Below are 15,572 nucleotides of genomic sequence, written 5' to 3'. Positions count from 1 at the left end.
AACCTCAATTTTCATGCTCCAGCCAACATGAGTCCTTCTCTGTTTTTTCAACTACTATACCATGCCAAGGACTCTGTGGCTAGTGTCCATTCACATACCACACAAGCCACAGCAGTGCATGCTGTTGACAAGCTACACTAAATGCAGGAAACCTCAAATGCTGACTATCGGTTTGTTTCAACTTTACATCCCATTTATTCTACATTGTTACAGAGATCTACTTTCAAATCATTTCCAACTGCACTATATTTTTGATTTTCATAAATCCTACTTTTGGTAAGATATATGAAACATTCTAATATAAACATTTCATTAATTAATTTGTGTTCCATTACACATTTCTTAATGAAATTACAAATTTGTTCTATTCCATTCCAAATGGTTTCCAGAATGCAAAGTGCAACCACAATCAGTTCTAAGCAAATTGACAATATCTCTACTATTTCAGAGGGGTTGGGTTAATAGGTGAAGACAAATTTCGGTTGAATGCATCCAGTTCTGCAACTGACAACTACACATTTCCCCTTTTCCTTCCCATTGACAGTACACATACCAATAACGTTATGACAACATCTTATGAAAAACCAACAGGACTCCCTTTATTGGCTAAGGGATCTTGCCACAGCTTCTGTTTTTGGAAATACTGGTGGGTGTGTTTCTGACTCTTTTCATTCAGTGCCTCCGGGAAGTATGTACAAAGAACATGGAATACATACCATTTCAATAATAAAAACAAGTTTAAACTATACATTCAAATATAGCCTCTACTTTCCTCATTGCAATGTTTTCACTTCTCCCCCCCAAAAAATGATGAGGTAGATTCTGTTTACTGTTTGTCTTCTGTTTAGGTCGAGGGAGCGGATGAAATAAAATATTCATATAAAAATCGATCCCTTTACAGTAGGTTTCTAAAAAGTAACTGGTTTCTTTAAAAGGTTGATTAATCCAAAGTCATACAATTGACAGAAAACAAATAGGTGGGCAGCAACATTTCTTTATCATTAATACTGGGAGGTCATTTTTTTCCATATAATGATTGATATCAATTCAGAGTGATACCCTTCTCTTAAACCCACTGATATGACAGAATTCTTGAAATAGTTTTGGTGTTACCAGAATGATGAACAATGCCAAAGTTGAGTAACACAACCTATCCTATATGTTACAGTTGAGTGAAAGTGATATCCTCCTATTTACTCTAAAACTGAATCTGGTTGAACGTCACCAATGCTCAAAACACTCATCTTTAAATGCCCTTACAGTGGTCCCAAAGTCATTCAACTGAACATTATTATTTTTAAATCAACAATAGAAAATCCCCACACAAAAAGATACACATTACAACAGGAAAAAAGGTGTAGGAGTATTACACGTATAAGGAGAGGAGGGGCCTGTGGGGTGCAGGAGGGGGGTTGGAGTGAAAGGTCAGCAGAGGAGGCGGGTGAGCGTGAGGAGAGCTGCCAGGCTGGGCAGAGCAGGGCTGAGACTGGAGGCTCCACCAGATGACATGCAGTGGTCTCTGTTCTGGCCGATGCAGGCAGCATAGGCCATGACATGGGGAATGTAGTTCTGCTCGTGGACACCGTGCAGCAGATGAGCCATGGGGCCCTTAGCAAACACAGCCACATCCTCTCCTCCATGAGTCTCCATACGCAGCGGCACTGCAGACTGGGCCTGGTAGTTATTTCCCTCTGGAGAGAGGGGTGGGGTGGAGAGAGAGAAAGGGAAGGAGAAATAGATCAGATGGATGATTTCTGGCATACCAAAGACCAAGTGGTGTTCTCTATGACAGAGGACTGTCAAAATGGCACTACGTCAATGACAGTAAGACTTTACTTACGATAGTCAAGGGTGGAGACGTTCTCTCTCAGACCGTTGATAACTTTGAACCCTGGTCCGTTCCCATATAAGATGGCGGTAAAGGGTTTCTGGTCCACATCACTCAACATGGGAGCCAGTCCTGTAGACAGAGAGGAAAATAATACCCCACCTCCATCACGATCCATTGTGAAACAAAGTGAATCAAATCAAATTGTATTTGTCACATGCACCGAATACAACAGGCGTAGTAGACCTTACAGTGAAATGCTTACTTACAAGTCCCTAACCAACAATGCAGTTAAAAAAATATGAATAAGAATTAAAAGTAACAAGTAGTTATAGAGCAGCAGTAAAATAACAATAGCGAGACTATATACAGGGGGTACCAGTACAGAGTCAATGTGCAGGGACACCGGTTAGTCGAGGTAATTGAGGTAATATGTACATGTAGGTAGAGTTATTAAAGTGACTATGCATAGAATCATACCCAGATGACTGATACAGTGTATCTACATAAAATCCATGGTTGAAAAATTATTCATTACTCACCAAAAATGGTGTTCCCTCTTGGCGTGTAGCCTCCGAAGTTGAACATGTGAGAGTGGTCAGCAGTGACGACAGTCATTGTGTCATAGATGCTGGTTATGAGGCCGGCGCGGCCGATGGCCCGGTCCATCTCCACTGCCTCATGTAGGGCCTGCTTGGCTTTGCCCTCATGATGTCCGTGGTCGATGCGCCCCCCTGCCAGCGCACAGCCTGGTTAACCTCTCTCTCTCATGCAGATGAGAACATCTAGCACCAGCATTGGCAAAGCAGCCTCAGCTGTGCAAACTTTACATTCACATTATATAAATGATTAACCTGATGCAACACATATTTACTGGTGCCAGAGTAAATGTGATAAAACACTCACCCTCCACCAGCAGATAGAATCCCCTGGGGTTTTTCCTCAGGATCTTGATGGCCAGCTCCACCATCTCTGTCAGGGAAGGATCTGTCTCAGTGTTTCTCTCCAGGTTGTAGGGAAGATCTCCCGGCTCAAACAGACCTGTGTTAACACAGGAAGCTCGGTTTAATACTGAGAAGATGATTAACAGTGATCAACATGCAGTGTATCAGAAAACTGTCATTTATACTGTAACTCTAATTGGGTATTATCAACTAGTGTGTACATGGTATTGTTGTTTCTTGCTCATTAACATATTTTGAGGCTTGCCTTGTAAGAAGTTATATTTGTTGCACCTGTTAGTGAGAATGCTGTACCAATTTAACTGGTATGTGGTAGTAGTGTGACATGAATTAAAAATGTATAGGGGACAGATTGGAGTGGCAGCAAGTCCTTTATGGTTGAACATTTTGCCATACATTTTTGTTCTGTTTTGCCATGTAATCGCTGCCAGTTTGTGCAAACTCAAAATATTAATTGATATGCTGTATGTGTAAACACATTACTTAGCAGCCAACCTGCTTGCACCAATCCCATGTAATTACAGTAAAATACTATGAAATGTAAATCCTATCTCCCCTCAATGAATTTCATTCATTCATTATGATTATGGTAGCATTTACTTTTTTACATTATAATACAGTCAATTCTACAGTACTGCTTTGATACTGTATTTAGGTTACAGTAGGTAGTTGACAATGAGCTGCCTATAAATTACTGTCAAATTCACAGCAACCACTTTATAGTGTGACTACAAAAGATGAAACAGGCAGGTCGTAAAATCTATATATACTGAAGAAAAAAATAAACACAATATGCAACAATTTCTAAGATTTTACTGAGTTACAGTTCATATGAGGAAATCAGTCAACTGAAATAAATTAATTAGGCTCTAATCTATGATTTTACATGACTGGGGACACAGATACACTACCGGTCAAAAGTTTTAGAACACCTACTCATTCAAGGGTTTTTCTTTATTTTTACTATTTTGTACATTGGAGAATAATAGTGAAGACATCAAAACTATGAAATAACACATATGGAATCATGTAGTAACCAAAAAAGTGTTAAACAAATCAAAATATATTTTATATTTGAGATTCTTCAAATAGCCAACCTCTGCCTTGATGACAGCTTGGCACACTCTTGGCATTCTCTCAACCAGCTTCACCTGGAATGCTTTTCCAACAGTCTTGAAGGAGTTCCTACATATGCTGAGCACTTGTTGGCTGCTTTTCCTTCACTCTGCGGTCCGACTCATCCCAAACCATCTCAGGGTCGGGGGATTGTGGAGGCCAGGTCATCTGATGCAACACTCCATCAATCTCCTTTTTGGTAAAATAGCCCTTACATAGCCTGGGGGTGTTCTAAAACTTTTGACCGGTAGTGTATGCATTTGTTGGTCACAGATACCACAGATACCGGTGTAGGCCGTCATTGTAAATAAGAATTTGTTCTTAACTGACTTGCCTAGTTAAATAAAGGTTAAATAAAAAATTATAATATGTCTGGTGAGTATGCAGGCCATGGAAGAACTGGAACATTTTCAGCTTCCAGGAATTGTGTACAGATCCTATCATGCTGAAACATGAGGTGATGAAGACGGATGAATGGAAGAGAAATTAACATTGAATTCTCTGGCAACAACTCCGGTGGACATTCGAATTGCACACAGTCTCAAAACTTGAGACATCTGTGGCATTGTGTGTGTGTAACAAAACTGCACATTTTAGAGTGGCCTTTTGTTGTCCCCAGCACACGGTGCACCTGTGTAATGATAATGCTGTTTAATCAGCTTCTTGATATGCCACACCTGTCAGGTAGATGGATTATCTTGGCAAAGGGGAAATGCTCACTAACAACAGGGATGTAAACAAATTTGTGCAAAACATTTGGGAGAAATAAGCTTTTTGTATGTATGGGGGAAAAAATGATATTTGATTTCAGCTCATGAAACATGGGACCAACACTTTACATGTTGCGTTGATATTTTGTTTAGTGTACAACCAACAATAAAAAAAAGAACTCACCCAAAATGTAATCCACATTATTAGGATTTACTGTTAGAAGTTCTCTCTTGTTCCATACATACTGGGCTTTCTGTTCATTTAAAAAAAGAAAACAATATATCATATGGGATTGATCTGAACATGCGACAACTTAAAACTATTCAAATGTCCTTGATAAGAAAAAAGAGAAAGGAGGAGGACTGAGAGAAGAACATGGAGGAAGCAGCAGGACATGGTGAAGAGGAGTGAAAGACGGACTAAGACGGAGCAGCTGACCTTGTTTTTCATTCTGTTAGTCCACTCCTCCACCAAGTTCCTTCCATCTTTGCGGGTACCAAAATGTTTCTTATCTCCAGGATACTCCACATCTGACTGGTTTTTGGGGAACATGTACTTTCTCCCTCCTCCCATAATCACCTAGACATACATTATAGAGATAAAACATTTGATTTATCTCTATGGAAATCCACAGCAAGAATAATTAGGAGAGGAATTACTGTCTGTGAGTCGTAACATTACAGGTGCAAGTTGCTCAATATTACTGGCTGAACAATGGACACAGTTTGCATGCAGGATTACTGGATGTTTTCTGTAATATCTGGATCCATATTATATGCTGTGACTCACATCGATGTTGGGAATGTTCTCAAAGAGCTGCCTGGCGATGTCCTTGCAGCCTGCCTGTACTGCCTCAGCGGGCATTTCACCATCAGAGAACCAGTCCCTATCCACACAGTGAGCGTAGGCTGCGCTGGGGGTGGCATGGTTCACACGCGTTGTTGTGACTATTCCCACTGACTTGCCTGGGTGACAAACACACAAACAGTTTTCGAACGTGCCGCTTGGATTCTGTGCAATAGTCTGCTAGATCTGAAGTCAACCAATTGATCCAAAGAATCTGAAAATTCTAAGAGTAATTGCTATATCAGACAGATAATTGTGGTGTATAAATATCTCCACTGAGAATCAGTGGGTCAGCAACTAAAGAGCTAACGTCTGTTCCTGAGGTGATTATGTGAAGTATCTATTTCTGTGTTATGTGAAGAGCTCAGGTCATAAGGTCACAGCCTGCCTGGTCTGGTCTCTGGGGAATGATTGGATCCCTGATCATCTGTAGCTATAAACTCCCCATTGACATCCATGCATGCCTACAGTATGTTTACAATGTTATCATGCTGTGTCTCTACTGCTTATCCCAGGATGGCCAAATAAGCCTTAGTAGATCTGGTGTGGAGAGGTACTGTGAATAAACATGTTATGATGACACTGTACCTGCTTCCTTGGCCCATCTTAGGATGGAGGTGACCTCATTACCCTGTGTGGTGTTGCACTGGGAACGGACAGCAGCTGCACTCACGCCCACAGTGCCCTCGTTGGCCTTCACCCCACAGAGGTATGCCGTGGCGGTGCCCGCACTATCTGCTACCTGGGCATTTGTGTTATACGTCTGCAGAGACAGCACAGTACCATGTGTCAATTATATAGAATTGTAGTAGGAGTCATTGTTGTGCATGCCGTGTTTTTGTTATACACCCCCTCCAAACATCTTCACCTCTAAATGCACAGATTGTGTAATTACATGATAAATAATGTGTGGAATTTGCTACTCCATTAACAGTGCAGATACAGTAGTTACATTATGTCTGGCTTCTTGACAAGTATGTAACATAATAACACATCATATCGTACGCCATACACTAGTGGTCACCAACATTTTCTGAGTCAAGCTCACTTTCCGAGTCAAAATAAAATGCAAGCCGAGATCTACCGTTGTCACGCCCTGACCTGAGAGAGTCGTTTTTCTCTGTTTGGTTAGGTCAGGGTGTGACATGGGGTGGGCATTCTATGTGTTGTATGTCTATGTTGTTTTTTCTTTATTGGCCGACATATGGTTTCCAATCAGAGGCAGCTGTCATTCGTTGTCTCTGATTGGGAATCATACTTAGGCAACTTTTTCCCCACCTGTGTTTGTGGGATATTATTATTTCTGTGTGTATACGCCACAGTTGCGTTACGTTTCTTGCAGTTTACCTGTTTATTGTTTTGGTTCGGTTTTCTTCTAATAATGTCACGTCCTGACCAGCAGAGGGAGTAGTGGTGTAGTATTTTGGTCAGGACGTGGCAGAAGAAGTCTGTATGTGTTGTCTAGTATGTCTGTTTCTGTGTTAGTCTTGTGACTCCTGATCAGGAACAGCTGGGGATCGTTGTTCCTGATTGGGAGTCATATATTTAGGAGTATGTTTGTCACTTGGGTTTGTGGGTGGTTGTGCTAACACTGCTAGTCTTTTGTTTGTGCGTAGCCTGTTAGCATGTCATTAGTAGTTATTGTTTTTCCTGTGGATGCTTTGCTCGTATCTATTAAAAGGATGAGTATCCACATTCCGTCTGCAGTTTGGTCCATTCAACACGGCAACACTTGTGACAAATAAAGATGTGGAATTACCGGCACGCTGCGCCTTGGCTCATATATGACAGGGAATTTGAAGATAGAGAACGTGACAACCGTTCATATTTTTAAACATGACTTAAAAAGCGTAAGCCTATGTATGCAACATTATCCAGCTGATTGTGAAACTCAAGTTGCACTGAATTATTTCTGCCTCATGCAACAATTCATGTTGTTAATCCAATGTCCAGATAAAGTGAAATATTACTCGAGAGACAAGCCGATGCAAGCTCATCGAAACACCTTTCTATTGTCATTCATTGCAGCTGCAGTGCTGGTTGTAGCGTGACTAGAAGTAGGGAGAACGTGCATTTTATGGCTTATAATTGAACACAGCATTGACAGTGCTGAATAACAATTTAAACATGAACTTACTCATAAAAACAGCAGCTCTTTGCTGTATTCGTTGAGTCTCTCTCTAGTCATGGTTTAACATTTTGAAACCTCCCAGTATGAACTTTGTTGTGCGCTCTAAGAATTTTTTTACAGTCTATGAGGAAACTGTGCAGACACGGTGATCTGAGCTATCTGATTGGCCAGCGGTAGGCCTGTAGGCACACTTGATTTGCTCTCTGAGCCTGTCGGGAAGGCAGAGTTCTACCTTCTGACACATGAACTGGTACAAAATGGGAACACTTTGCCTTCCTGGCGCTAGCACTGCTGCATCAAGTCCACCTACCGCCAACAGCACAAAAAAATATTATTAAAAATTGGAACGCAAGGCTTTATCATTGTTTGTTTTTTTACAGACATGTTTGGTGATCGATGAGGAAGGCCTTGGAGATCGACAAGTCGATTACGATTGACCGGTTGGACCACTGACGTAGACCATATGTGGCCTTGTATCTTGCTGGTGCAGAATTCATTGAGGGATAGTTCACCCAAATTAGAAAATGACACATTGGTTTCCTTACCCTGTAAACAGTCTATGGACAAGGTATGACTTCAATCCATGCTTTAGTTTAGTTTCCCTGTCACTGTTTCTACATGCAAACGTTTTAGCATTTGTGGCACAAATCCCATTGAAGTCATGGGACTGATATTCAAATCTATGTTAAAATCATCTATAAGGGACTTTGTTGAACTTCAAAATACATGTTTAAATATTTCGGATGATTTGGAAATGATGCGCAAAGAATGCTAATATCGGTCCCATGACTTGAATGGGGTTTGTGCCACAAATGCTAAAACATTAACATGTGGAAACAGTGCCAAGGAAGCTAAACCAAAGCATGGATTCCTAAGGAAACCAATCTGTTATTTTGTAATTTGGGTGAACTGTCCCTTTACTTACAGATCAATATTGCATGCTATTTTCTAGCGCTTCTATGGGATAACAGACCAGGTCAGACCTTGGAAAGCGACACAAAGGGGAACTTGTCCATCTCCAGCTGGGTCTCCTCTCCACTCTGTCCGCTCAGCTGCCCCTTCAGTATTCGTGCTGCAGTCACTGTGGGAATGCCCATTCCTACACAACAAAAGCAAAGCGGTGCTCGCTCTGTTAGGGTGTCAATCTATTTAAGGGACTCAGAGCCTTTCCATCTCATGCATTAACACCATTTAGTTTTCCATCTGGTTAACATTGCTCTGTGCTCGCTTTTCACAGCAGCTGCTCTTCCCACTAAACAGACACCTATACATTTGGTGGAAAGGACCCCCCTTTTACTTGAGATCTGCCTTTTCACAAGTCAACGAGATTGATCTTTTTAGAGTTGACTATCTATTTTTCCCTTAGTTTTCATATACACTACCGTTCAAAAGTTTGGGGTCACTTAGAAATGTAATTGTTTTTGAAAAGAAAAGCAATTTTTTTGTCCATTAAAATAACATCAAATTGATCAGAAATACAGTGTAGACATTGTAAATGACTGTTGTGGCTGGAAACGGCAGATTTTTTCTGGAATATCTACTGTACATCGGCGTACAGAGGCCCATTATCAGCAACCATCACGCCTGTGTTCCAATGGCACATTGTGTTAGCTAATCCAAGTTTATCATTTTAAAAGGCAAATTGATCATTAGAAAACCCTTTTGCAATTATGTTACCACAGCTGAAAACTGTTGTTCTTGTTAACGAAGCAATAAAACTGGCCTTCTTTAGAATAGTTGAGTATCTGGAGCATCAGCATTTGTGGGTTCGATTACAGGCTCAAAATGGACAGAAAGTAATAACTTTCTACTGAAACTCGTCAGTCTATTCTTGTTCTGAGAAATGAAGGCTATTCCATGCGAGAAATTGCCAAGAAACTGAAGTTCTCGTACAAAGCTGTCCCTTCACAGAACAGCGCAAACTAGCTCTAACCAGAATAGAAAGAGGAGGCCAGCATCCCGGAGTCGCCTCTTCACTGTTGACGTTGAGACTGGTGTTTTGCGGGTGCTATTTAATGAAGCTGCCAGTTGAGGACTTGTGAGGTGTCTGTTTCTCAAACTAGACACTCTAATGTACTTGTCCTCTTGCTCAGTTGTGCACTGGGGCCTCCCACTCCTCTTTCTATTCTGGTTAGAGCCATTTTGCCCTGTTCTGTGAAGGGACTAGTACACAGTGTTGTACGAGATCTTCAATTTCTCGCATGGAATAGCCTTCATTTCTCAGAACAAGAATAGACTGACAAGTTTCAGAAGAAAGTTCTTTGTTTCTGGCCATTTTGAGCCTGTAATCAAACCCACAAATGCTGATGCTCCAGATACTCAACTATTCTAAAGAAGGCCAGTTTTATTGCCTCTTTAATCAGCACAATAGTTTTCAGCTGTGCTAACATAATTGCAAAGGGGTTTTCTAATCATCAATTGGCCTTTTAAAATGATAAACTTGGATTAGCTAACACAACGTGCATTTGGAACACAGGTTGCTGATAATGGGCCTCTGTAGTCTATGTAGATATGCCATAAAAGAAAACAGCCATTTCCAGCTACAATAGTCATTTACAACATTAACAATGTCTACACTGTATTTCTGATCAATTTTATGTTCTTTTAATGGACAAAAAAATTTGCTTTTCTTTCAAAAACAAGGACATTTCTGTGACCCCAAACTCTGCCTTCCCGACAGTCTTGCTGTCAAAATAGATTATTTGGTAGAGGTTCTGAACTGACGTGCATGTCCTCTTTATCCAGCATGACTTTTTTAAGCATGGTAGTCATACATGACAGAGAAACGTGCACTGTATACTGCTGCATCTAAAAACATACAGTTAAGGTCCTTTGGGGTACACAGTTTAATGGGTCACTACATACAGCAACATAACACAAAGCAGCAGCCAAGTTATCTATTGGCATTGGCAGCATGTTTGTGTAATGCTTGATGGCTAACATACTCAACATCCGATTTTGAAAGTGTGACATTCTATTTACTTCTGACTGGATTATATCAGTCCACCAGAATGTTTTGATAAAAACGGCTATGGATTGATGAGGAGGATATACTCATTTTCTACAACAACCACTAGGAAAGATAATCTAGAACTGCATAAAAATATTAAATCAGTATGCGGCACATAAGCTCCTTGAGTGCATTACATTGCGTTAAGATTTCACTTTATCATACAGTATGGCACATACTCATGGATTGAAATAGGCTCCCGCAGTCATGGCTTACCATCACCAAGGAAGAGGATGAGGTTCTTTGCAGTGTTTTGGTTGAGCTTCTGAAGTGTGAGGGCATTCTTCAAAGTATGCTGGGCCCATGTGTTCCAGAACAGGGGATCTTTCTCTTGGTCTGCAACACGGAGATAGTTTTAGTTTAAATGAGGAGGAAAAGAGGCCAGTGGAAGTGATCTGTAACAACTGTGAAAGTAGTGGGACAAGTGGGACGGAATATGCCCAAATTAAATCAAACACACTTTGAGGTTTATCCATAGAAGCATTTTTTGATGCATTTTTTGATGCTTTTATCAAAAATTTGATAAACACAGAAAAGATAGAAGCCATTAATAACTTATTAACTTGTATTCCATAACTTAGTTATAACCTTTTTAATGTTTTACCCCCAGAAGATGACAAAGTTCCTTTGTGAGTAACTTATTGCTTTACTGTTTTCAAGTCTCAGCATGACATATAATATGACCAAGTATGGATGATAACATCAAAGAACCAACACATGTACTGTCTGTATTAATAATGACAAGTTCTGTAGGCTCTGGCAACCATAGAACCTCTGACAACTCCAGCGTGTAGGCTTCTTATTTCTGAAATCACATGTTGCCTACTGTAGCCTAGAACTGCACACACATGTATGATGTTACAACAAGAAGGAACATAATCTTCTTACTGTATGGGTAGAAATATTATACATCTGGAATCCATTTTGTGAACCTCTCTTGATCTGTACATAGTCTTTCAGGAGCTAAAATATTCTGGTTATTTTGAACAGAGGAGTAAGAAAACAGAGGTTCCATTGCCACACTGTAAAATACAGTGTGAACTTTGTTCAGCTGGGTAAATAGACTGACAGTTATAACCCTAACGAGCCGTGTTATTCTAAACAAGACGCAATAAACCACAGAAAAGTAGCACTTCCTTCATAAGAGCATTTGGAGACTTCTGCACATCTCCAATAAATCAAAGCCCAATTTTGTTTCTCTTCCTTCTCCCTGAAGTGTGCACTCATTCACTCCTCAAGCATTGGATTGGTGTAAGCATTGGCTAGAGTGAGTCTTCACCACATTTCCTAAACGAATCCCTTTCCTTTCAAATCTATGGGTAGGCTTGAACAAGTGCACACTTGAGGGAGAAGGGGAGAGAAACAGTTAGTATGTGTCCCCTCCTAGCTCTTTCTGATGGATTTCAGTCAAACAGTTGGATGCTGTTACAAGACAATACATTTATTGATGGGTTTGTGTCTCACCAGGAAACTGAGGCTTCCCCAGGCCTCCCCAGGCCAGACATGAGCAGATGATGAGAAAGAATGTCATGGTTGTAGTGTTACCTGGGACTACCGTCACATACCACATCCCAAACTAGAGTGAGTCTGGAAAATAAGGAGAAATCAGTACTGATGAAAGAACACACAAAGTTATGTTGATTGACAGAAATAAAGTTGATTAGTTTGCTGTAAAGTGCAACAAAGAAGGGGGGAGCAGGTAAGTTTCAACTTAGGCCTTCACAGTGAAAATAAATAGTGGTATTGTGGTAATGTAGTCCCAACCCGGTCCCAAAGGCTCTAGTTAGCCAGCCTTTAATATATTATTATACCCCCCTTCCTTTCCCAGTCCCTCCCCTCCCCCTCTCCTGTCCCTCTTTTGTGCTGTGGTCAAGGTCACTTTAATGGGATTGTGGGCCATAGCACAGAGAGATTTAACAGCCATAACAAAGCCGATTAACACCAAATGATTGACTGGTCACTTCGACCCATAAGTAAATGAGAGAACATTTTTAAATTAGGTTTAGAGTTTATAAAGAAGAGAGTTTGAAAAAAGAATTTTTACACATGCTCTAAATAAGCATTATGTGCTTGAAAGAAAATGGTATTTCACAAAGTCTTGAAACTGTGTGCGATTGAGTCCTGTTACTTTGATATTAAAACAGACAACGCAAGTCCTACAAAATGTGTGTAAAATATGCTAAAGTTGAGCTCATACAAATCTGCTAGCTGGTCTCTAAGGAGAGGAGAGGTTTTACCGTGCCACATACGCAGGTCTATCCTCTGAGTGAAGCTCAGAAGTGGTCGGGCCCACCAATCGGCAGCACACTAGCCAGCCTGCAGGTGAAATAGCAGAGCAGTGCCAGGACGGTGACCAGGAGAATGCCAGAGAAAAAGAGGGTCACCGCCATCGAGAGTCCATCTTGGCCCATGGTGTCAAGGAGAAAAAGTGTCCAGGTTTGAATTCGTATAAAAAAGAAAGACAGATGTTTCCAGTTTCACCTGCCAGCTCAGTACCTGAGCTCTAGGGGGTGAGTCCCTGTACAGGGTTCAATCTGTTTGAGTGGATCTGGGATTAGCTCAGGGCTCAGTGACACAGGCTACTCCATTCTGGGATAACACTTACCTCAGACACATTCCCCCAAACAGATGACTTTGGCCATCCAAAATGTGATAGAAAAAGAAGAAATAAATCCAGTTCAACCAATGTTGTGTTCCAAATGGCATGTTTTGATCCTTTTCTTTTAAAAACTCTGGGTTTTGGCATTATCCTAGGGTATGCTGTACACTGCTACTGGTTCGATCCCGGGCTGTATCACAACAGGCCGTGATCGGGAGTCCCATAGGGCGGCACACAATTGGCCCAGCGTTGTCCGGGATAGGGGAGGGTTTAGCCGGGGTAGGCCGTCATTGTAAATAACAATTTGTTCTTAACTGGCTTGCCTAGTTAAATAAAGGTTAAATAAAAATAAAAGACAGAATATCTATGGTGATATTGTTAATGTCTCAGTGTCTCTAGCACTGGTATTCTTTCCCCCTCTGAACTACCATCGCCTTGTTGAGGAGATGATAAGATGTAATGCCTGTATAGCTTATAAAGGCTCCATAAATATCTGCATAAGACCATACAATGAGTTATTCATTCAGTCATTAGATAAGGCATGTACAGGAGAAATTGTAGATGAGATGATATCATCCTCTCCTAAGTATATGCTACACATTCCACTCCATTAGTGTCGACTCAAACACAAATCACCTTGGAAGATAAGTATGGCCATGTCTAGGGAGCAATGACTGTCTAATATTTGCAGTTGGTTCAAATAAACCCTGACAAGAACAAAGGCTTGCCATGTGTTTTATTTGTATCTGTTTACCTGTAAAATGTGAGCGTGTCCAACCAATTGAGGTATTGTGCGTAGCATGTGTATTAGTTATTTTCTAGAGAAATAGTATCTGTTGTGGATTCTGACATGTATTTTACTATGGTTGAGCACTCACTACTAGTTGACCTTTATAATGATGAAAATGAACATCCAACAGCATAGGATACAAACCAAAATGAATTAAATTGGCTGTATGTCTAGATACGTGATTTAGTGTGGTGATGTGAAAACTTGCAAACAATCATCACAATCTCAAAAATCCCGAAATCAGATATTGGTACAAACGCTAATAAAAAATGTTTTTACCAAAAGTAAGGTACGTATTGCTATTGTTGTATTAATGCTCAATCACGTGTTGGAAAGTTGAGTTCTACCTACAATAATCTGCAATCACAAAAACGTACAGAACAGCTACATTATAGCGTAATATAGCTTTAAGAAGATGGAAAGCGTTACACGCCATGAAACGATGTAGCGGATTGTTTAATTGCAGCGATTTTCCTGGCAATACAGCCAATTGCAATATTGTATTTTCATATTTTCTAAATAGCTTGCACGCGATAAACCATTGACATCTCCTGATATTCCAAAGTCTATTAGTGAAAAAGTTAAAGGAATAAACTTACTGCGGGATCTATTTAAGCTTCTTTAGCAAAAACACTTCTGTCCGTTGACAAACCACGTTCACCTTTTCATGTGTGTTCTTGAGGATCTTTTGACCATCCTTTTATAAGCCTATATGCTCTGTCTGGACGGCTGAGAATAGCGGTCGGTATTTCACCTCGATGGTGAGAATCACGCTATAAATAATGGCACCATAATATGAAGAGCTGGAGTGCCGCCTGTCGACCTGTTTCACTGTTGCATTTAGGCTACTCAAAATTATTTGTATTCAAGTTTTTCACGTTCATTTAAATCAGCCGAGTTCATTGTCAGCTTGTGAAAAACTGAAACATATTATAGGCCTACATACGTAATATAGAGGTTTATTAGCAGCTTATAAACTGTCATTAGTTCATTTATAGCCTAGTTTATAAATGCGTGAAAACAGTTGCTTGACAAATTGTGATAGTATATGACTGCGTTTAATGCACTATACTGACTTTTACAATTATTAGTCTATTGCAGTACAGCCATATTAACTCAGTAACTATGTGGCAAGCAGCTAAATAAGCACACATTTTCAACCAATGTATTATAACGGTTTATTACAGAATTATAAACTATGAATTAATAATTAGCAGTTTATAAACTAGATTATTTACATGCACCAATTTATCCTCAGTGATTTATGTTGTTCATTTTGTGTCCTTTAGATGTCACTAGAGACCAGCGACCATTAACAAAATGGTAACGTGACCCACGTTACCATTGAGGGAGTTCGATTAGGATGAACCGTGTTACACCGGGTTATGGCCCGTCATATGACCGGGCAAAAGCGCTTAGGTTGGAGCGCCCTTTACATATCAACAGGTGGGGTTAAGGGTTATTGGAAACTCATGTTGTTCTGCTCGAACAGTACTCTGCACCTCCTGGTCATATTGTCAATGTCAACCAGGCAGCACGATGCATCATTCAGAAACACACAACATGTATTTTCCTTAGG

The 15,572-nt window shown here is 40.4% G+C and overlaps 1 protein-coding gene across 2 annotated transcripts; it reads right to left on the bottom strand.

Annotated features, from left to right (window-relative positions):
- Nucleotides 1-574: 574 nt before the first annotated feature.
- ppb (Alkaline phosphatase) lies at nucleotides 575-14,649 on the bottom strand. Of its 2 annotated transcripts, none has more exon segments than NM_001139976.1 (12): nucleotides 575-1,691; nucleotides 1,841-1,960; nucleotides 2,371-2,562; nucleotides 2,735-2,869; nucleotides 4,801-4,870; nucleotides 5,056-5,196; nucleotides 5,407-5,582; nucleotides 6,052-6,226; nucleotides 8,578-8,693; nucleotides 10,821-10,940; nucleotides 12,069-12,191; nucleotides 14,593-14,649. In NM_001139976.1, coding segments are annotated over 11 exon segments (1,617 nt in total). In that variant the 5' UTR covers nucleotides 12,175-12,191; nucleotides 14,593-14,649; the 3' UTR covers nucleotides 575-1,425.
- Nucleotides 14,650-15,572: the final 923 nt, after the last annotated feature.

This window comes from Salmo salar, chromosome 22 (genome assembly GCF_965601325.2).
Source record: "Salmo salar chromosome 22, fSalSal1, whole genome shotgun sequence".
In the NCBI taxonomy this organism is placed as follows: domain Eukaryota; kingdom Metazoa; phylum Chordata; class Actinopteri; order Salmoniformes; family Salmonidae; genus Salmo; species Salmo salar.
This window is presented reverse-complemented; position numbering and strand designations above follow the sequence as displayed.